The sequence below is a fragment of the Rhipicephalus microplus genome, chromosome X (assembly GCF_043290135.1).
Source record: "Rhipicephalus microplus isolate Deutch F79 chromosome X, USDA_Rmic, whole genome shotgun sequence".
NCBI classification, from domain to species: domain Eukaryota; kingdom Metazoa; phylum Arthropoda; class Arachnida; order Ixodida; family Ixodidae; genus Rhipicephalus; species Rhipicephalus microplus.
In genome coordinates, this window is record NC_134710.1 from 154,006,751 (window position 1) to 154,029,567 (window position 22,817).

Below are 22,817 nucleotides of genomic sequence, written 5' to 3' on the forward strand. Positions count from 1 at the left end.
TTAGTTAAGTGACGATGATCAATGCATGCAATAAAAATGTCATGCGTGATGAGTCTAAAGGCGACAATGGACATTCTATGACAAAATAATTGTCTCAATGGGAGTATGTTAAGCTGAGGAAACAACGAGCTGCAGGAGAAGTAAAATGGGCTGAAAGTCATTAATCTAACTGCTTGATTCTGAAGTCGCTGCAAACGTTCGATGTGCGTGAAATATGTGTTGGCCCAAGATGATACGCAATACGAAATATGGCTATTAATATAAGCAAAATACAAAAGTACGTATGATGTGAGGCGGAAAATAAGTTCGTGTCTTGATGATAACGTGAATACCAAATGCAATCTTTTTAACGAGTGATGCTGCATGTTTATGAAATCTTAGTTCGCTATCTAGGATAACGCCAAGAAACCGCGCTTCACTGGAAATGTTTATGACGGTATTGCCGATGTGAAGGGAAGGTTGTATGTCAAGTGAAATGCGCGGGGAATGGAACAACATAAACACGGTTTTAGTAGCATTGATCTGAAGATAATTGGCCTGGCACCATAAAGTTGTTATGTAAATCTGTGTTGAGGTCAGACTGGAGTGAAGAAACTGATTCAGATGACTGAAAAATGGTTGTGTCGTCAGCGTAAAGTATGCACTTGGTCCTTGTAAGAATGGTAGGTAGATCATTACTAAACATCAAAAATAAAAGTATATTTTACCATAAATATATACTGCTATTCGTGCTTACTTCCTAAAGATTTCATCAGAGCACTCAAGTTTTAATGAGGTACAATGGCCAGGATTTATCAACAATTCTTGTTGCTGCCTGGGTTTCTTGAGGAAGCACGGTGACACACTATACCAGTGTATTGGTGGCACTTTTCGACTTTGGCTGAAGTTCAACTTGAAGTAGCCTGTCTAAGTAAAATGCAAAGCCTTTTAGTTTCACCAACTTCATTGAGTGCAGCATTGGAGTTAAAACACAATATACCAATTATTTATTAAACCCTCTGTGTTCGTAACTGCCAGTGTGCTAAAGCCTTACAAGTCCTTCCATAAAGTGTGGGGGTGTGTACTTCACCACCCAGATCAAATAGCTAGGTTCTATTGAAAGCATAAACGTCATCACCGAAGTTCTTTTCAGTCATAAAAAGAGAATATCCGCGGAAAGTGGGGGCTGCCTAGAGCTTAAGGGAAAGCCCCACTGAATAACCAATGAAAACTTTGTTTAGAGTAAATGTTGGGCAGGCTAATGTGACTGATATGTAGAAGTTTAGAGGTGTTTCCAAGAAAGCAAGGAGCAGCGAGTTATTTTCATCTTTTGCCAGATTATATATAACTACAATGTATGTGTGCATATATTTTAAGGTGGTAAAACTACTACCGCTTAGCGACTAAAAAGTTGGGTTCAGAAATGTGTCACAGACGACTGTTTCAAAAGCTGATTTGATGCTCTAAAATGAGGTGTTAGCTACTTCAGAAGCTGCGCCAAAATGGCTTTGGCCAATCACATTGCTGGGTTATATGGAGCATCTGATATTTGATGAAATAGGTTGCCATATAGGGTAATCATTGATACTTCAAGTTTGCATTTAGTGGGGTAAATGTGTTGCCAGTTGTAACAATATGTGCCAACATGAACATCTCAGTTGCGGCACTTTGGAACTTTGACAGCTGTCAAGCAATAAAACACAATGTGGGTACTGATAAATGAACTAGACTAGCTGCATTCATGAATGGTATTACAGCTGGTGAAGCTGTTTGGACAACTGTTGGAGGGCAGTTCAGGCTCATTTCATCCGCAAAAGTGCCAACCATTTATTCCTGCTGCCTGCTTCAAATATTTGTTACACTAGATTGCTATTTTTAAAAGAATGCAAAGTAGCTGTGCTTAGCACTTGGTTTTGTGATCAACAATGCGGGCACGGCAATTGGGTACCAGACTGCAGTTAAGGCTCTACAGTGACATTGGTGATGCTCATACTATAGGACTTAAGGATGCAGGGCAGGGATAAATCTTTTTAAAAATCTAAATTTGTAATTTTGCTTGCTTAAAACAATAAGGCCTTTCTTTGCAATATTGCATGCCCCTTTACATTTCTTCGCACCTGATTGAGCAAAAAAGACCAAGTTTTCGAGACCGGCTGACGAGCAGCCAAGCCCCTTCTTCTCAGGTGGTGCACAAGCTGAGCTTTCTGGCTCAGCTGAATTGGAAAAAAAAAAAAAAAAGGAACTGGTAGTTTTCCTGAGCTTACCGCATTTGCACGATTGTAGGTTGACCCATTTTTTCGAATTTGACAATCCAATGTTGGGGGGTTGACCTAGAATCGAAAACGAGTTTCGGTTGTGAAGTCTTTCTAAATAATATAATCTCCGCGTGTTTTCACAAAGCTAGCCTTTCTGCACAGCTTTTAAGTACTGCCGTGAAGCCACCTTCACGCATCATTGGCTTCACAATGTGTCAAAAATAATTTTTGTTAAATAAAATGTGTTCGTGCTCCTTTCTGTCCTTTTTTTTATGCCATGCCATTTTCGGCGGTCGACTTTCATTCGAATCGACTTACAAATATGTAAATATGGTAGCTGGTTTTAGCAAAAGCATTCTAGCTACTTACGAAGAACATGATGCAGTTTTTTTTAACACATGTGGCATTTACCTATTTTATATGCCTTGTGTGTGTGAGACGAGCACGGAGACGTAGTTCTGTTCATTTATTTTTAGTTTAGAAGCAGCTTTGTCAATTTTGTTAGTATTAAAAATATTATCGGGTTGACGAATCAAAGAAATTGTATAGAAAGCGCCATATAATTTGAAATCGACGCGCTTCGTGTGATAACAAAAATGAGACAGGAAGCTCTTGTGCGAGCACTTCAGCGAGTAGGCTTTGTCCTCACTACAGGTTGCTGCAAGGAGAAAATGTTACCTGTAATGACATTGGCTATGCTTTGTTGCGGAGCATCTGCAAGAAATGATTACAAGTAACTGCATCTGCAAAGAGTGCAGTAGAACCGTGTACTCGTAGAGAACACAATGGATCATCTTTCTTGCACTGGAAATCCTTAGAACAGCCACCTTAAGCCCACTTTTAAAAAGACCTGCATGATTCAAGTAAACATTCCTAAGGCCATTTCTCATATCACAGAGGTGCAATAGTGTTGTATGATTGGGCAAGGTCGACCACCATCGACAGTATTGGGCCATTAGAAATACAGAAGATATGACAAAACAAGCCCGGAAACCAAGAAAACAAGTGAAGAGCTGATTTGTGGGATGGATACTAGGCAACTTTCTATTACTGAAATTTTTCAGTATACAGTAGTCTCGCATTAAATGGAACCTGAAGGGATGATGAAAATATGTTCCATATTACTGGAGTTCTGTTTAATGAAAGATGAATGCGGCTATAAACTATAACTAGGAAACCAATTGTGTTAGAGACAGTTGTTCTGTTTAAGAGATTCTCGTTTACTGAGAGTCTATTGCATTTTTTTTAGCTAAACTTAAAATGTTACTCTTCCTCTTTACCTCTCATTATCTCCGAGTCAATTTTTTCGTAACCTTTTCCCCATTATCAGCACAACTTGAAAGAAAAATGACACCATATTCATGGGGTGAATGATGAAGAGTTTGGGGCGAAGCTCATGAAGCAATCCTGGTTACAGCGTGAAATCTTCAGTGGTTTCGCTCAGCAGTAATCAAAGCATAGTGTGTGTGAAATTTTATTCAAACTTCAATGACCAGTTGTCTTTTCGCCTTCATGATTACTGCCTTGTAGTCGGTGAAATGGAATGATAGGGGTTCTTGCACGGGCAGGACTTTAAAGTTTCCAAAGACAACGTCTATGCACGTTCCCCAGACCGTGGTGGGGTTCGAGCGACGAACATGAGGTGCAGCAGCCTTCTGAACTCGGCGTCCCTCATTCTCTATGGTTCACCAAGCAGCACGATTCGGCAAGTTCACTTCTGCGGCGGCAGTATGGGAAATAAGAGCTCGCCACCCACACAGCCTGCGCAACAGCCAAACGGAGAGCAGCTGCACCGCCAACGCCATTTAGCGTACCTTCACCCAACCGCAAATTGTACGCATGTCTATGGGTCAGCGCCCTCTCGCAAACGAGACGAGAAATGGAGATGACATCACAGAATGTGTACAGTGCTATCTAGTATATCACCACCCAACTGCAGTTGGCATGCGTCTCTATTGGACACTACCTTGTGTTGTGTGATAAAAGAACACTACGGGGTATGCCAAATGAGTTGACGATCGACAATGGACCAGGTCTCACTATAAGGAGCTTTGCTCGTAAAACTGAAGACTGATTTTTCACCAGAATAAACCAAACATCATTACAAAGCTACTGAACTAGAATGGTGTACATATGTAGAATAGTTGTGATTATTTTGGTAGTCTTTTGTATAAAAATAATGGCTGAAATTACGTGCTTTGCTAAAAAAAATCACCAAAATATCAGCACTTTAAATATAATTATAATTCTTGTCTCATTGCTAGACCAGATGCCAACAATTCAAATGAAACAATTCCGAACGCTTTACCTCAGTAGTTTTAGAGAAACTATAGGTCTTAAAGAAGTCTTAAAATAGATGCGAGGTATAGGGCCTACCCCGCGCCCTTAAAGGGACCCTGAAATAGTTTTTTGAAGCTTTGTGTGTTGAGGCTGGAGTATCATGAAACCATTCGCACCACAAATTTAGTGACATGCTGCATATCAAGGCCGCTGCGGGCAATTATATCATACTCTCCTCCTCACTCCTGCTGTGCCTTCTCAACTCATGAGACACGTTGGCATTGCTGGCAATTGCAGAGCTCTCACTGGCACACTCATCAATTTGAGCTTCACCCAGTCATGACCGAGATTGCCACGCTGACAGGTTACGCACAGTCTCAAAGGCCATCATAGCCCAGTGTGCTGGGCAGCACGCAGGCCGCCTGGAAACAGAGAAAAAGATCGCAGAGTGATTGATATGTGCTCCTACAGGTGCTGCCACCCTACCAGCCGATCTTGTGCGCATTCCACACCCAATCAGATCAGCAGCCAGGTAAAGGAGTAAGCAGGCTAGCTTTTACATCAGGGGCCTCACACTTATAGCCCAACCGACCTTTCGCTACTGTTTTCATCCCACATTTTTTTTAATATTGTGATTGTGACATAGCAGAATGGTACTTGCATTTTTTTTCTCGCATATTTATTGGGATGATGAAGGCTTTGGTCAGGTAAGCTACACAGATGTGACTGGTCTTAAATTTACTTGAGGCATGGTGTCCACTCATCATGTGTTGAAACTTAAAACTTAACTGTGGGATAAAAACACTATACTTAGATAAAGCTTCTAGTGTTTAGTCATTCTGGTGATAGGTGATAGTTTATTTTTTAATCCTGATGCCGAACCCACTTCAAGAATGACCCGTATATTAGATAGTAACAAAGGCCTTCTCTCACATAGCATGTCTTTCAACCTGCCCCCCCCCCTCCCCCCCGCCCACATGCCAGCTTCGTCACTGTACCAGCCCTTTGTGGAACATAAATTTAGTAACTGCGGCCCGGTAACTGAGATGAGTTTGAATCCCATACCTTACATGGTGTCCTACGAGTGTATACCATTGACAGGATAAAGAATGATACTTGTTCAAATTGCAAACTATCATTGATGAAACAAAAATTAAAATGTCAAAAGCTTGTTGAGAGGCACTGCCTTAGATGACCCTTTACTAGTTTTGGGCTTTGCAAATAAGTGTTCTGTGTCTGCAAAGTAGATTAGCAGCTACGTGGTTCGAAAACAGTCAAAATTCTCAACGGAAGCCCTTTTTTTGGGTGCTGGGTACATGAGGCATGCTCATAGGTGAGATTTGCAGAGTGCAGTGAATCTTTTTTTTTATTTTTACAGGGATAAGTGGAAACAGCTTACCTAACAGTAGCAGTGGCGGTATGCACACAGCCATAGAACGGGAAAAAGGTGAGTAGAATATTGGATATTTTTGTTTTTTCAGTAGGCTGTTCAGGTACGAACTTAAATTTGAAATGTGCCTGTTGTGGTGGCTCAATAGTTTTGTCAGTGTGCTGTCGATGACCGTGTCGTGAGTTTCTTTCTAGAATTAGTTGAATCTGCACTGAATGATGAAAATGTGTTACACGAGATGGGTCAATTGAAACTGAATAGTACCAACTACCATACAGATATTCAAGTTTCAAACTCTATTTCTTCCCGCTGCATGAACTGCAGGTGCATGAGAAAATGGGGGTGCGGTTACTTATATTGTCCCTGCCCTCTTTCCTTAGAAAACACTTCATGAATCAGGATGAATTTTTTTTCAATGGCATGTCTTTTTTCTTAGAACTTGTATGAATATTCTTGGAAGTTTTGTGGCTGCTCTTAAGAGGATGATAATTTATTTTTTTCTTTTATGGCATTAGCTCCACGTTGCAGAACTTGATAGAACTTATTTGTTCTATTCTTTATATTCTTCACAGTTTTGAATAATTACTAAAGTTACTAGTGTCGTGAGCGAGAAAGACGCATCACCCGTTCGTTGGGCAAGCTGTTCTATTCTCTACTTCCTTCTCCTCTACCTTGAAATGGTGGGTCCATCTATATGCTGCGACTTGGCTGGTGGGTCTCCTATAGGTGGGTCTGGCAGGAGGGCCTGACTAAATCGCAGTGGTCTGCCTCAGCTACACTGCGACGTTGTATCACCCGCAAGACATGCTTCTGGCGGTCGGCTTTGGCTTTGTCGCTGAGGTAACGGGGATTGTGGCATACCCGGGCAAGAATGCTGGAACAGTATCTGGGGGGGCTCCATGGCTGGCATGTCCTCTTGGTGCTTCCTTTTGGTGACACACGCATGATTGTCAGCGCGGAGAAGACGGTCGAGACTGTCGTCGGGAGTCTTATCAACGGGCCGCTCCCTCTTTTCGATTTCATTGACCCCTGACGGCTCTGGAAGTGGTCTAAGTGGCCTAGGTGGCTCTTCTGATGCCATAGTTGTGAAGTCCAGCGCAGGTTTTATTCCGTCAGCAGACCGCGGCAATAGCGAGAGGGCAACCCTCCTGCACTTGTTTTGTGAATCCTCACTGAACTCCTGTGTGTTCGACCCATGGCACTGCATCTTGTCCACCCATTGATGGTCCGCCGTCAGGTACTGCGGTTCTGTTTCTGTCAGAGCGGCGGCTCTTCCCATCACAGAGAGGCATGTTTTAGCATCTGCTGGAATGGTGTTGCGGACCAACATGAAATTAGATTCGTCTGGCGTCTGGAGTGACTGCACACCGAGTACAAGTGTATCAGGCACATCCAGGTCACCAAGAAAAGACGAGCCCGGGCCACGCTGGAACAACACCTCTGGAGGGAATGTGGTCTTCGCACCCTATCGTGATGGTACTGTGCCGGACATTGGCACAGTGAAAGAGCGCTGCCTGAGTGCATTGTTGGCATGAGGGCAGGGTGAGGAGCCTGCTGTCGACATGTTGCACTGTGCTGTACTAGCCTCGAAGCGATGTCTGTCTAGAGCTGAATGCTCGTTCGCGGCGAGGTTGGAATGAACAGTAAAAGTGAGGTCGTAGCCAATGCGTCCGAAGGCTGCAATGAGCTTGGTGCTTCAGTATGCCCAGGACTGCTGCCGCTCGCCTTTATATTTGTGCCACGTCGCGGCACCACCTCGAAGACGGTCAATGGCAATGCACAATTTCAGTTGGTCCGTCCTTGTAACACCAAGTTCTTGTAACACCAAGTATTTTGACCCTTCATATAATGAAGCGGGGTCAACTGTGATCTCTACATAACACATCCGTGATTCGATATAGCACATCTGGCCGCTTCATCGGTGACTTCAATTAAATGAAGTTTTGCTGTGGCTGCAGAGCAAGACCAAAGTGATAAAACTGAAAGTTTTGCTGAAGCCAGGGCTCATAGGGTTGAGCTGTATGCAGGTTTTGCGAACACATTTTTCAATTCACATTCTATGTTGGAGAGTGTCTGCTCAAGCGGTGCAGCATGTTTTTCGACAGCAGCTTCGGGGCAAAAGACAGAAGTCCCTTCTCCTTGCCTATGGAGTGGTAGAGAGTGAGAGCATGCAGTTGATTTATGTGACTGATTCATGGCATGAGCTTACCTCGGCACACGCTCTATTTGGTCGTCTATACACACCGTTGCCACATAGTTCTGTACTCTGTGTTGCTTGATATGGCCTGTAATGGAATTTTCATTACAGCCACATGTCAAATGAGTTTAATTAGCCATAGAGGCAGCAGTGCTAAATGTGACAAGTGCTTACCTTCTTTGCGATAATTCAGAAAACAAATGTTGCCAATGTGGCTATATAACTGCAAGTGATCCTGATGGGTTATATAAAGGATGTAGCCACTTGTTTTGGGATGTACTGTATTTTACAGTGTAGCATGCGCTTTTTTTTCAATATTTTTCCTGGTGCATCTTATATAACAGTGCATCTTTATTCAGGCAGTTCAGGAAAATTCAGGCTATTCTGCAAGATCAATATGTCAATATTTCATTTGCGAGTATGATAAATTGAGCACAAGAGCACTTGCAAAAAGATATAAAATATTATTATAACAGTGGAGCTGGTTTGATCTTAGATGTCAGCTATTTGCTGTAGAAGTACTCTGGCAACACCGAAGATTACGGCTGCAGTAAGAGCCACCATCATGGCGCGAACTATTGTGTTGTTTGAATTGTTTGTTCCTAAACGAATTCCTAAATCCACTGAACTGAGGAATAAATAAAAAACAGGCACCACAACATTTCATTGTAGTGCCCACAATACCACTTACAGAAATGAAAGTACCTCTTCGCTATTGTCATCATAAGTTTCCGCATGAGGCATCGCTCCAGTCCTGCAGCAGTCGCAGCTTTTGATGGCCATTTCGTATGCATTTGCGTGTAGGTGCCAAACGTGTAGTGCGATCATAGTTCAACTTCCTACCAAGCCCCACAATGCTGTTGAGTCAATGGTAACGACATGGTCCTAGGCTCTTTCAGTGCTGTGTAAAAGAGTTACTAGTAGACCGACAAGGGCAACCCCGCAATGCTGCCAATGCAGGTTGAAGAACTTTGACAGCGCACTGAAGACATCAAATCCAGTGGGCTAATAGAAATTGGTGGCTGATAGAAATTGGTGGCTCATAGAAATTCGACCCTGTGCGTGACTACGCATTTCATAATCAACACACTCTGCATGCATCGTTGTATTTTATCAGGTTGACAGTGTCAAAACTAGGTCCATCTTATACACCCTGGAAATTCGTAAAAAGGAGGTGCATATTATACAAAGGTGCATCTTATAGATTGAAAAATACGGTGTACAGCTCACTCTCTATGATTCTGAAGTAGAAAAGAAGGTATTCTGCACTCTGTGAGAAAGAGATGATAAATTCCCAATTAAAGCGATTGGAACAGGTGCCTTTATCTTCAATGAAAGTTTTTTAATGAAAGTTTTTTTTTGGTCAGACTACAAGTTTTGGGTGTAACAAGTTTTATGGAGCCAACCATTTTTTTCTCTTTTTGTGAGCTTCTTTCACCTACCAGCCACACCACTGCAAACTGTGCTTAGTTATGTGGATGTGCCGTGATAAAGTTGGCCTCAAAGACTGTTGTTTAACCAATGCACAACGACAACCTAAATTCACGAAGCCGTACTGCGTTTTGCTTTATTCTATGGACCCATGCACACAAGATGTCGAAAAATAGACAGTGTTAGCACCATAAGCACAGGTGCCATACCGTATTTACTCGATTCTACCGCGCCCTCGATTGTAACGCGCACTCGGTTTTCACGACAAAAAAAAAAAAAAGTAAGACATCGATTGCAACGCGCACCCATTTTTCTCGTTGCCCGCACGATCACACTGCTCGGGAAAACGACTCTTTTCGGGAGCGTCTTCTGTTTAAATATGAGGTACGGGGGAAGCTTGTGCCTATCTGATGTGCAACGGAGCATTGCCGTCACTCTTGTTTTACCGTGGCTTGATGTCAGCATGCGAACTTGCTTCGCCCGCTTCTCGACGGTTGTGGTGCCAGGCATGTCGAAGTAAAGAGGCGTCTGGTCAGCATTCCCGATTTGCCCAAGCAGGTAGCTGTTGTTGTGCCGCAAGTTTAGGACGAACCTCTGAAAACTGTGAAGCTTTTCTTCGTACTCCTCTGGCAAGTTTTGGCGCAGGCCCGTTCGCTTTCGGAGGGAAAAGCCTTTCCTCTTCATAAAGTTAGTTAGCCAGCACCTGCTCGCTTTGAACTGGCTCCGCGTTAGCCCTTTTTCTAAAGCTAACTGCATAGCCCGCACTTAGAACAGTTCTTTCGTCACGGGCCGCTGTTCCGCTCGCTGCTCAAGCACATACTCGGCGAGCAGCTCTTCAATTTGCGGAAACCGACCCTGCTGTGGTCCACTGAAGCCTTTGCATGAATCTTTGACAATCTTCTGCTTTTGTTTCCGCCAGTCCCACACGCACGTTTCGGGAACTCCGAACGACCGCGATGCGGCCCGATTTCCGTCTGTTTCGGCACATGCGATGACTTTTCTTTTAAAAGCGGCATCGTGGTGCACTCATCGAGTTTCTAGAGTCGGCCCCTCCATGCAGTCGACGCTAATGAACTACAAGATGACGAACTCCTCAGCACACGTACGAAGTGCCGCACATGGGAAACACATAGGCAGAAATGGCCGACGTGCTATGCCGAAGAACGTAGGGGGCGGCCATTTTGAAAATGCCGATGGCAATAGAATGACCGTATTCATTTTTTTTTTCACACTCGATTTTAACGCGCATGTGATTTATGAACTCGCTTAACCGGAAAAAAGGTGCGCGTTAGATTAAAGTAATTACGGTAATTCACGTTGTCGCCTTGCTTTCATGTAGTTTCAGACCGCAGCTCTCTTAGTTGTAGAGTGTGCAATGGTTTTTGACATTGTGCGTCCATTGAAGTGAGTGGAAAGCAAATGGTGTGGTTCGGTTTACGTGATAGCACCAGCAGAGCCTGAACCTGATAGCATTGGTAGCACCACTCCTGACAATGCCTAAGGTTTTCGTGACAAGTGGTAAACACAGAACAGATGCAGGAGCTTTGCTTATCCCGTATTACCACAGTGCGTTGGACCTACATTTATTTTTGGTTCTTGCGTGATGTCTGACCGTCTTGAACAGACCTTTGCCAGCATAGCAACGATGCATTCTCTGGATCTCTGGTTCAAAAAAATTGATGTTTCACATTATTGTTTTTTTTTTGTAGTTGTGTTATTTATTCTTTTGGCACTTCTCTTGTAAGAAAAGGAGCCTTTAGTGACTACACTGTGCATGAAAGGTCAAATTTTATTTTAACTATGTTTAGATATAATAAAGGAGATAGCTGATTTAACTGGCTTTATTGTATCGAATTTTAAATGTGTTTATCAAATCCTGTTGTAACTATATAGAAGGTACCACTACCTTCATGGTAAATTATGGGATCTTGCCGTCATAAACAATGGATGCTGCACTGCTTGCCTTTTGAAATTTGTCTGGAGTGCAGGCATAAGATGAGTGAACCACTGTGAGCGTAACATTTTTGTGATTTTAAAGCTATATGGGCGAAATTTTAGGGTATCTGAAAGCTTAGGAAGCTATATGCATATTTTTGTGAGTATTGTAAAAGTGGAGGGTTAGTGCTGGCCTTATCGTCTGAAAATAGTTTGCAGTGAATGCCCTCTTGGGATTCTGATGAAAAGCACAGTCTGTTAGGTCGTAGGCATGGTGTGTTTGATTCGCCTGATCCTGTCTTCTGACATTATTGTAAGTGAGAATATGCTGTCTCCAGCATCTGTCCACAGTGGCAGCACCACTGGGGGTGGCAGTGGCAGCAACCTTGGCAACCCTTCCCCATCTGGTGAGAACATGGGAAACTCTGCTGGAACTGTTGGAACTAACAGCAATTCTCCCGAGAACTCTGCTGGTGCATCTAAAGACGAGGAAGAGCGCAGTGGACCTCCACAGCCTTCAGCTAATAAGACTGGCAAGGAACTCGTCTTGGCAGCTCCCCGTGAAAGCAAACGGCCCAACATGAAAAAGAGGATGGACTTGTCTTTGGCAGACAAGGTTAAGATAGTCTACTCTCTCAAGGAGCCTGGAGCAAAACATGGTGCCGTAGCGAAGCTCTACGGTGTTGCACGGTCTACTGTTTGCAAAATAAGCCAGGTGGGGTATACATTTTGTAATTGAAATTCTACATTCTTTTTATTAGGAATACTTGGGGCATCTTTCAAACTTGCCAGAAACTTTCCCCATTTGCCAGAAACATTGCTCATTCCAGTTATGCCTTCTCTTTCTTTTTAATATACGTGAATAAGTAGGTTATGCTACAGTGAAACCTCGTCACAAAAGACACTCGTTCGTGAAAGGCTTTAAAAAGGGTTCATTTGAGAGCACATTAAAAAAGGTTCGTTTGGTTTTGCCATGTTTGCCATGTTAGCAGCATTGTGTTCGAGAAATGCTTGGTTACTCTGAGCAACTTTTTGGGTCCCTTGAGCAAATTATTCCTTATTTAGAAAAGATAACCAAGACACACTCATGCATCTTACGACCACTTGTAGATTCCGTCTGAAAGAAAGAACCATCTTTAATCGAATCAAACGTTGTCCAAATATTCATGAGTGCAAAATATAAACTTGAGTTTCTTTAGGTTTATTAGAAAAGTAGAGAGACAGGCTGTCTTCTTAGAATGGAAATTTTGTTCTCCTGGAAGTTCATGAGCTTCTACATACGCCACGCCTCGATTTTGTGCCTACGTATCTGTGGTCGTTACCATGTCAAGCTCTACAGAGTAGCTTTAGTCGGTCGAAAAGCTAATATTTTCACATCTTTCGTCTTTGGAAACTTTTTCTTGTAAAAACAGCTGATCACTTGCCTTTGTCATACTCGCAGTCATAGGCTTGTGCACGATATGGGCTCGACGCAGCTGTTTTCACCATGAAAAATTACTTTTTCTTGACGTCTGCATTCATAATAACATGACTAGTTGCACTTTACAAGCCAACAAATTACAGCGCACACAGTTCAGTTGTGCACGAAGGCATTCTATGCAAACTCGTGGTTCGTCGCCATTATGTGATAGCGATGACACTATGTTTGACTCTTTGAGGGCAGGCAGTTGGCAATGCGCAGAAAATATTTGGACTCTGTTTATTGGTAGAAAGATGCATGTTGGATTCGATTCTTTTAAGGTTGTGAATTAAGATTTGCTCCCACCTTCTCTATCTAAGTAATGCTGTCATTAGCTGCCACTGGCAAGAATACGGTAATTTAAGCTACTTTCCTTGCAGGAGGCATAAGGTTGTGCCAATGACATATTCATGCCGTCTGTACCCAATTTTCGGCCAAGGCTGAGTGTCACTGCCTATAATCTTAGGTTCTCGATTATATGATGCCTGGATTATATGACGGTTTTGCGTGGTCCACTGTAAGTCATATTATTGGGATTCCACTGTACACTCAGGAGCAACACATGTGAGCACCATTGGTCAGTCCTGCTTGTTCAGACTGCTCATGGAACCTTGAAATGTCCTTAGTGAAACTCCTTTTTGAGAACGCCTGTAATGACTCAGCAAAACCTAGACTCATTTTTCCTGTATATGTTCATTCAGAAAAGAGTTCTGATGAGGCTGTAGTGCTACCCATGCTAACACGCTTTGGGAAATCATTTCTCCAAAACATATTACTTATATTCATTGCTTACATCAAATGACAGTGAGAAAATTTTAAAGCAGATGTATTTTGTGCACTCTACCGTTTCTGTTTTTAGCCCTTTGTATAGCCATATTATGATTACCCATGAAAACTTGTTTCATTAAATATTTATACAGCAATACTTCGTTAAGAGTAAAAACTGAAAAAGTTAGAAATTACAGTTAAAAGTCTAACTCTATCTATGAACTTCACCACTATTGATTAGCTTTTTAACTGGACATTGTAAGCTGGTTTTTCGTAAAGGTCATGAAGCAAAAAAAAAAAAAAAGGTATGCCAGAGTTATCAATGAGCTGCACTTTGCCCCACTGCATTTTTATTTAGTGCAGAAAGACTGAGTAAGGCTGGTCTTTTTAGCAGCAACAATTGGAGCTAGGATGCCATCCTCGAGTTGCTTCTTGCACCACATGTGCAATTCATTTTTGCCACAGCGCTCAACTTTATTTCACAACAAACGAAGCATGTTTTTTGTTGTGGCTAATGTTGGCAACTTTTGAGTAGCTGCATCGACCCTGCCACTTTTACCATGTAGGCTTTGACACCACATTCTTTCACTTAATCAAATGGCCAAACAAGCCATTGTTGCAGGTGAAGTCGGTGTAGTGGCACAGTGTGTTTGGATTGTAACTTTCTAAATGTGGGTAGTAGATTTACAACAGTGCTGTGGTGCATGCACTGCCCCAATTTTTTTGTTGTGATAGGGTTATGACCAGTAAGTTGTACCGCCACTTTCATCAGTAGCTGCTGTCTTGCCTTTGTGCAGTCTCAATGCTAGTCTGTAAAGGCGCTGAAATCGCTTCACTGGCGCTGAAGTCGCATTAATTAGTTAGGCAGTATTTGCACTTTCTCAAAAGCTGGAAGATATTTAGGAGCGCTTGCCACACCACGAACAGAGAGGGCAGTTAACATTTTTACTACAAAACGTGACTGTGGTGCACACTATTATGTGTAGCATGGTCTATACTTGCAGCTAATATGTTGGGCTTTTTTTAATAATACTATAATATCTGGGGTTTAGAATGCGTAAACCACGATATGATTATGAGGCACGCCATAGTGGAGGGCTTCAGAAATTTTGACTATCTGGTGTTCCTGAATGTACTCTGACATCACACAGTATACAAGCTTCTAGCATTTTGCCTTCATCAAAAAACTGCCGTGATTGGGATTGCACCCGCAACATTCGGGTCAGTAGCCGAGCACAGTAACCACTAGACCACCGCAGTGGACATATTAGGCTCTTTTGAGAATACGTTCAAACATAGCAAGCTTGAAACACGTACAGTTGTCTCCAAAAGTTTACAGACCATGTGAGCAAGTGGGGAACTGCCTGATCATGACATTTCTGCCATCTCTACTGCACCGTACCCTGGAGTCATGGCCTATATTTTCACTGAAGATAAATATTTTACCTTCCCCTTTATGTAACATACTCTGTGGCTGCCATGGCTCCAGGCACAAATATTTCCACCTTCTCCCTTATGCACTGTGCTCTGTGGCAGCCATAGCTGTGTGCTTCTGATTCGAGAGCAGTATGAGTATAATTGTTATCAGTCTCTACCCTCTGCACAAGTTGATATCACCACGCACCAATCCATCAGGCATGCTATAATTGCTGTGATAGGGCTATCAAAACAGAAGTGTGACAGCCTCAATGCACATGAGTGCTGTATAACAAAGCAATGAACTAACAATGCATTGCCAGGCAGCAGAAAATCGATATGCTAGTGAATTACAAGTTGACCCACTTTTTGCCTAGCGCTGTGGTTTCCATTAGGTTGCATGGACAGGTAGTTTATGATCGCCTCGCACGGTTTGTATACTTATGTAGTTGGCTGCACAAAATAACTAGGTCATAGTGTATGCATATGAAGGCTGTGTAGCACTGAAATGACCAGTTACGTGCTTGAATATTCGAAAACATTTAAATAGGCATTCTTCAAGATGAATACACTTCGAGTAAGGAAAAGACAGTAGACTCATTAAGGGGGGACATGGTTCTTAGGGCTCTCTCATTTATTTTTGAACCAAGTGTGACAAAAGTTGGCATGCTTACTTAGTTTTCTCTGGATTCTAAAAATGTAGTTATTTTTTCTGTAGCTTCATTTGTTAGTTAATTAAATACTCAAGATAACAATTTCTATTGCTCTTACCTTAATAGAAAAATAACCACCTGTCAAAAATTTATAAATAACATAGAGATTGACAGTAGAAAGCATAAGACATGCAACATAAGAAGCACTTTTTTAAGTGGGTCATTATTTCTTACTTTACACTACACTCAACTTCACAGCCCAGAATGTGGCCATCGTGTGGTCACACAGAAGACTAGTTTGAAAAACTTGCATCAAGAGAAATCAAAATCTGCTTCCTATGTTGTGTGCTCCAAACATATAGCTTCATGCTGCAAAATAAAATATTATGCTATCTGTAATAGTTTCAGATATATTGCAGTAATTTTAATACAGGGTGTACAAAATTGCCATTTTGAGAAAATGAAGAAAACAAAGAATTCTAATATTTTTAACTGTAAAAATGTATGCACTTATAATTACATAGCCATTGACATATAAATGAATGCTAGAAAGCCTAAGGAGTGCAATGCTGCAAGCTGATCGAAAATTGAACAAGTACTTCTTGAATTACAGTACAGTAAAGTTCATTGCATGTAACCAAATACAGAAATTTTTATATTAAAATAAAAAAAAATGAAGCTGCCCATTAAAAATAGGCTCCCAACATTTTTTTTGTGCATATTTAGCTACATTGTCCAAAAACAATTTTAGCTCTAACTGTCCTAGGTCCACTTTTACCGAACAAGCAAAAGAAAGTGGTCAAAATCTGTGCTTCGAGAATAATGCTGTTAAAACTTAATTTCGCCGTTCCGAGGGAAAAACATCATGGCACACATACTTTTAGTCAGTTAATATGCACCAGGAATGTAATAGGACTGATTGTTTGTACGAGCGTGTCGTTTATTCTAGTCCTGCAGCAAGTAGTCGCTGTGTGTTCGTCTGCCGCGAGGCTGCTTATCAGTTCGGTGACTGTACTGACGGCGATGTGCGACAAATGTAAGTGCGTCATCCACGATCCGTCGAATAACTTGGCGATGTTTTCCAGCTTGTCCAGAATAAGTTACCTGTAAGTGTCACGAATCAAAGTTGCTCCCTCGCTCATCAATTTCGAGGCTACACGAGTGCCGAGGTGTTAGTTTCCTTTTCACGTAAGACTGCTGCATTTTCGAGCTGAGATCGCGAAAACGTTGCGAACACGTCGTTAAAAGCAGTCTACCTATTGTCAGTAGCCTCCATTGCGAGGGCCGCGAGCATGTTCACTGCGAACGGATTGACTTTCTGTTGTTGGTCGACGCGCGGCGTACTCCACTCTGACGACCCGTTGCGCAGTTCAAGGTCCTTTCATCAGGCGGGGGGAACCACAACATCGGCGGGTTTAGCGATAAGACTGCACTTCCGTTCCGTCACTACAAAGATTGATATCTCTGGTAGCTTCACTTCTGCACTTGCCGTCCTCTAACTGATGAGGCTGCAAAACACAGCCGTTCTCAGTAACGTTGTCGTCAATCAACGGGCTCGTACGTAAGTTAGGCCTGCACCGGTGACTCGGCGAGCTCCGTTGACCGCGTCGAGTTCGTTATCCTCATTGTCCTGAACCATAGCGGGGATCTTTCTGAAGTTCACACCGAACGAACCACCGCCACACCCGCTTCACAAATTACTGTAGCACGGAACTTCTTTACTGCCGCAAGCAGTCGGTAGCACCATGACAAAATGGGGCATGTCCGTGCACATCACGATCATGAAGCAGACGCCGAAAGCGCCCCTTGGCCAATCGGATGCCTAAATTTGGTCACGTGCCCCAAGCAGCCCATTGAATTGTGCGCAAGGGCTACTCGATGACGCATTTTTGCTAAAAAAACCAATGAGCAAGGTGAGCCAGCGGTGGCGGGAAATTGAAGATGAAGAACGACCCTTCCAAACGAGACCAAGATGAACACGATAGCTCTTGTGTAACGGCAACAGTTTGGCGCGGAAAAAGTGCGATTTTAGCGGCAATTTGCGCTCACATTAATCTCACAGGGATGTTATAAATTGATTTTGCGCCAGAAATAATGACGCGAGAAGCTAGAAACTTGTCAGATAAGTGCAAAAATAGGCACAGATTTCGAAAATGTCAGCTTCAAAAAGTCGATTTTTTTGCGATTTTTGGCCTTCTAAGCCCGGTGTCCCCCATTAAACGGAACCTAAAGGTACCAAGAAAATATGTTCCACTTAACCGGAGTTTTATTTACTGAGGGATGAGCTGGGTTGCAGCATTCATCTACAAAACAATAATTTTAGAGGCAGTTGTTCTGAAATCCCATATTTCGACTATTTTTAAGTTTGAACGGTGGACAGAAAAATCTCCCAGAAATTGCAATTTTTGTGCGTGATCTGGCCACATTGACAAAAACTCAATCCAGACTTTTTGCTAACCCATCACATTATAATGGGAACTAGTGTAATGTCAGGTGTTGTTACAGTGGAATTTCGGTGTACGAGACTGGTTGTTTCCCCAGCTGAATTCTTCTGTGTCTAATGAACCAAAATTCGGATGTTCCGAACACTTTCCTACATAGCAGTGCGTGATAAGGACTTTGGTACCAAACCCTCAGGCCATGACTAAGAGCAGCATGTTGGAAGCTTCGAAGTACGTGCACATCCTGTGCACACAGGCTATCGTTTGCTAGAACCACTGTGGATGAAACTGTGATCGCTTTTGGCACAGTCATGTATGGTGACGACGACACTGACAGAACTTCGAAAGTGTACATGCCACTAACGCTGCTTTCCGCAAACGTTACGGACAAAACCGGGGCGGACGCGGTCGTAGATAGCAACGAGCAACTTAATTTTGAAGCCATGGACGCGGCCAATGCTCGCAGATTGAAAACGGAACTACCGTTAGTCGCAACCACTGCGCACAAAACCACAGTCACTGCGACACGAACATCGATAGCGACTACAAGCTCCAAACTTATGCGGCTGACGCAGTGGTAGATTAACCCTTTGTTTCCCACAGCCAATCTTGTTTTCCCAAGTAAACATTTTTTTGCACATATGCAATAACAATACTAACGAAAATGTGAATAAACCAAAAACTGGAAAATTCAGCTTCAGCTCTACATGAAGTGTGCACATATGTGGATGCTGGATGCACCAGTTACACTAAGTCTATCATCCTTCTTCATGTACATAGGAACTTTGACTGCTGACGGTTCTGTTTAAACACATTAATCATTATCATCATCATGACCACCTATCATAATGAACACTTTTATCATGAGCTCAACAGATTTGTAATTAATATAACTATCATCATAAACGTTAACATAGCTGCTTGCTGATGGCTCTAATTAATGGGGGATGCGGCTTTCGTATCCCGAGAAATGGCCAAAAAGTCGAATTTATTGAAAATTACATTTTTAGTTTCTGCAGTCCTTTTTATATGCAATTCCTAAATATTTCTGCTAAAAACGTCTGGAAGTGATTTTAATAAAAATGTGTTGCACTTGCTGAAATGGCAAGAATTGTCGCGGGAATTGCGAAAAACACCTATTTTCTAAAAATTGTAGCTCTGCAATAGCGCAACTGAGTACCGTTCCTTTGGGCTAGTTGGAGAGAGCTTTTCTTCGTTATCAAGTTCCCCGTCTCAGCTAACTTCTTCATTTAAAAACAAGTACGCAAAATGCAAATGTCCAAAGGTCATCTCAAGGCCTCTGATTGGCCGCGTCCGTCTTGTTGCTCCAGCATGCTTCATTATTGACCGAGCCGAAAGAGCACGTCTGCTGCTTGCATCTTGGTGCGTCGTCACAGCTGTAAAAAATCACTCCATTTAGTAGTGACGCGTGCGCAAGCATTCTGTATGTAATTATAAATGCTCGTTTAGAGTTGTGACATACTTAGATCTATCGGACCGCTGCTAGCGGAAGCTCAATCTCAAGGATGCAATAACGTCATGTTTTCCGCGAACATCTTAGATGGACGTCTCGTACCAACCCGTCAGAACTGGGGTGAATGATAGGTATTGCTTGTCAGCATTTCGGATTTCCTGACAAAGACCATCGCGGAACCGCTCTTTGTACTCTCGATCGAAAACGACGTGTTTTGAGGCATTGGGCATTGCAGCAGAGCTTACTGCTCGGAGTTGTGGCTAATTCTAGATAGCTCCGCTAACGGCGCTTATATGAGACGAATGCAAACCTTGTGGGCGAAGTCATCGCGCTAATGAACTAGCCGCCATTTGATTTGTCAAAAGCAACTAATCGAACTGCCCAATGACGCTTTGAAAGTACGATTGAGTATACTGCGCATCAGCCGCCCAACCAAGCTCGTCGCGCAGCAGCTGCGCGTTGGCTCCCGAAATGCGAGCCGGAACTCGTCGCACGCCGATTTGTCTTCGCTGAGCATAAGCATATTGCACATATTCATTGAGCGCTGCCACTTAGCATATCGCTTGCTGACTTCCCGGATTGTGTTGCCGAGCATATTGAGGGGAAGTAAAGCACTGATGATGCAATATTAGGCGTGCTTGAAGCCGTGCTTGGTACTGCCAGGAGCTTTTGTGAATTTACTGAAATAATGAAAGCCTTGCAGATTACACTCTCTGTGACCAGGTGAATGATGAAGTATATCACAGGCGAGGTTTACAAATGAGCTTGAGTGTAGCGAGGAGATCAGTATATATCTGCCTGCCTTGCACCTTGAATAAGCTGCTCAAATTCGAATGTCTTGGCCATAACAGTCTGTTTTGGGAGTAAGGGATAGACTCATAATGTGGACCACTCTTTCTTAGTATCCAGGGAATATGATTCAATAATCAAATGCAATCAAGAGTGCTAATTATATTAGTGAGATCATCGATAGAAAGAAGCTTGCAAATTGTAATAGCATTTGCACTGCCCAGGGGCTATATGGGGTGTGCCGTGCAATCCAAGATGGCTGCGGGAGGATGATCAATCTGTGAACCTTATAAGAAAAGATAAGACACACAAACATACGACCCGTGCCGCTTTCACCGGATGAACTCTTGATCTTCGTATGAGTGTATAACGGGCCAAAGTACTTTCCCAAACAATAGGAACTGTTAAATACCGCTACCTCATTTCTTGCTGCAGTGCGAAGGGTGGCGATGTCAGCTGATCGACCGTGCATCTACGATGCCTTGCATAATCCTGTGCATGCTACAGAAAACTGCACGAACTCGAACTAACGTATGAACTGAACGGCACTACGAGGTAATTTGTGCAGAGCCTGCCTGATGAATTTGTCGCAGTAGTAAGCCACTAAGTGTAGTGCTCTGTCGCAGCTGCACGGGACCGAATGTTTAATGTAGCGATGGTATGCAAGCATATTACGCCGTCATCATTACTTGCACTGTAAGCATTATGGAGTTGCTTCTTCAACGGAACACAAGCATTTGACTTCCCTTTAAGTAGCGCTTGTATCACAGCCACGGTCAGTATCTAACAGTGCGCAATTCACTGCACTCGGATGTTCTAGGTTCTATCAGCGCGATCATGACAAGGATATCGTAACGAATACACGCGTACGCCTTTTGCAACGTCGAAATTGTGAAAATTCGTCGAACAACAACGTCGTTTAGACACACTGGTGAAGTGCAAGAGAAGTTAGTTTGGACTGTAGTGGTAACTGCATATGTCATTGCTCTAACCATTTCGCTTCGCTAATCGAGCTCGTGCATGTTTGCGGCAAGCGGCGTTCTATTATATTCACTGTAATTGGGCTAAATGTTGTGCATAAGAAAAACTCTACTTTTATTTTGAGCTCGCTGAAGGATATACAATAGATATAATCAAAGTGACTTACGAGCATGAAAAAACATTAACGTACGAGGGGACGTGAAGTGCAGCTGACTGCTCGTCAGTTAGCAGCTGACCGTTCATATTCATTGTGGCTATCGGTGCGTTCTACATCCAGTGAAAAATCCTCGACGTCAAGATGGTTTCTTTGAACACCACTGCCAAAAGTAATCTGAGTAATTCTCTCCGCCGAACGACTTCGATAACACCAACGCCTCACTCACCAGGCATAACACCACCAGGGACTGCGCCCAGACCTTGTCGTTGTCAGCTTCAGGCTAGATCCGATACCACAAACCAAAACGAAATGTCCAACTCAACACAACGTACCTGTTACGACTAATAAACATTGTATATAACTGTACATCGCTTGGCACTCATTTACATGCATGAGTGGTCAATGTTACGGGATATTTACAGTAACACTGAACGATCCCACTGCTTCGCCCACTCATCATCAGTATGGATATGCCGGGATATTTTTTTAGCTTGTTCCATGATTTCAAGAGAAGAGAACGCTAATTTTAGCTGACTTTGAGAATTTATTGTGCATTCCAGGTCACGTGCTGAGCTGTAATATTTGGCTCACATATTTTCAGGGGCCTCGGCTATCGATCAGCAGCGTTTCCTGACCAAGCTCAAAGAGTGTTTCAGGGCCCCCTTAAGGCGCATGTTGACCATTAATTACCCCTGCATATACGCGACCTATAAGGATGAGTACTGGCATGTATGTCAACATTTAAAAACATTACAGGCAGTCTTCTAGAACTGTCTACTATAACTTTGCTGCAGCCATGAGAAACAGTAAACAGTATAAGAAAGCTTGGCATGTTAATAAAGGTAAAGTTATATATATATATATATATATATATATATATATATATATATATATATATATATATATATATATATATATATATATATATATATATATATATATATATATATATATTGTAAGCACATTTCAAGCACTTCATCATTCTCACTTGTACATACCCATCATCATCGTTCCTTCTTGTTGGTGTCCAGAGCTGAAACAGACACTGCGGAATAAATGGTTCTGTTGACCTTGCCTGGTCAAGTCTTCCTGCGCCTTTCAGAATGGTGGAAATGGGTCAAGATCTCGACGTCCTCCTAAGTTCGCTTCCCACATGGAGCTCCGATCCGGTCGTTGTTTGAACTTGGCCACCCCCACAGAAAGGCAAAGGAA

At 42.7% G+C, this 22,817-nt stretch overlaps 2 protein-coding genes across 9 annotated transcripts in view; one reads left to right on the plus strand and one right to left on the minus strand.

Moving 5' to 3' along the window:
• The window catches only part of LOC142775835 (uncharacterized), a 66,537-nt gene extending 53,508 nt beyond the window's left edge, over positions 1-13,029 (minus strand). For 3 of the 5 annotated variants that reach the window (XR_012887060.1, XR_012887061.1, XM_075878045.1), the window contains exon 1: positions 12,892-13,029. The gene's annotated coding sequence lies outside the window, so the exon portion shown is untranslated. Of the gene's footprint in view, positions 1-2,243; positions 2,387-12,891 lie in introns of those variants that run through there. The other 2 variants (XM_075878047.1, XM_075878046.1) reach the window with 1 other exon arrangement.
• The window catches only part of LOC119177052 (uncharacterized), an 87,277-nt gene that overhangs the window by 23,285 nt on the left and 41,175 nt on the right, over positions 1-22,817 (plus strand). For all 4 annotated transcript variants that reach the window (XR_012887058.1, XR_012887059.1, XM_037428414.2 and 1 more), the window contains 2 exons: positions 5,893-5,961; positions 11,806-12,182. Coding sequence is in view for 2 of the 4 variants with exons in the window: in XM_037428414.2 (XP_037284311.1) it covers positions 5,893-5,961; positions 11,806-12,182 (446 nt within the window). In the remaining 2 variants the exon portion in view is untranslated. The remainder of the gene's footprint in view (positions 1-5,892; positions 5,962-11,805; positions 12,183-22,817) is intronic.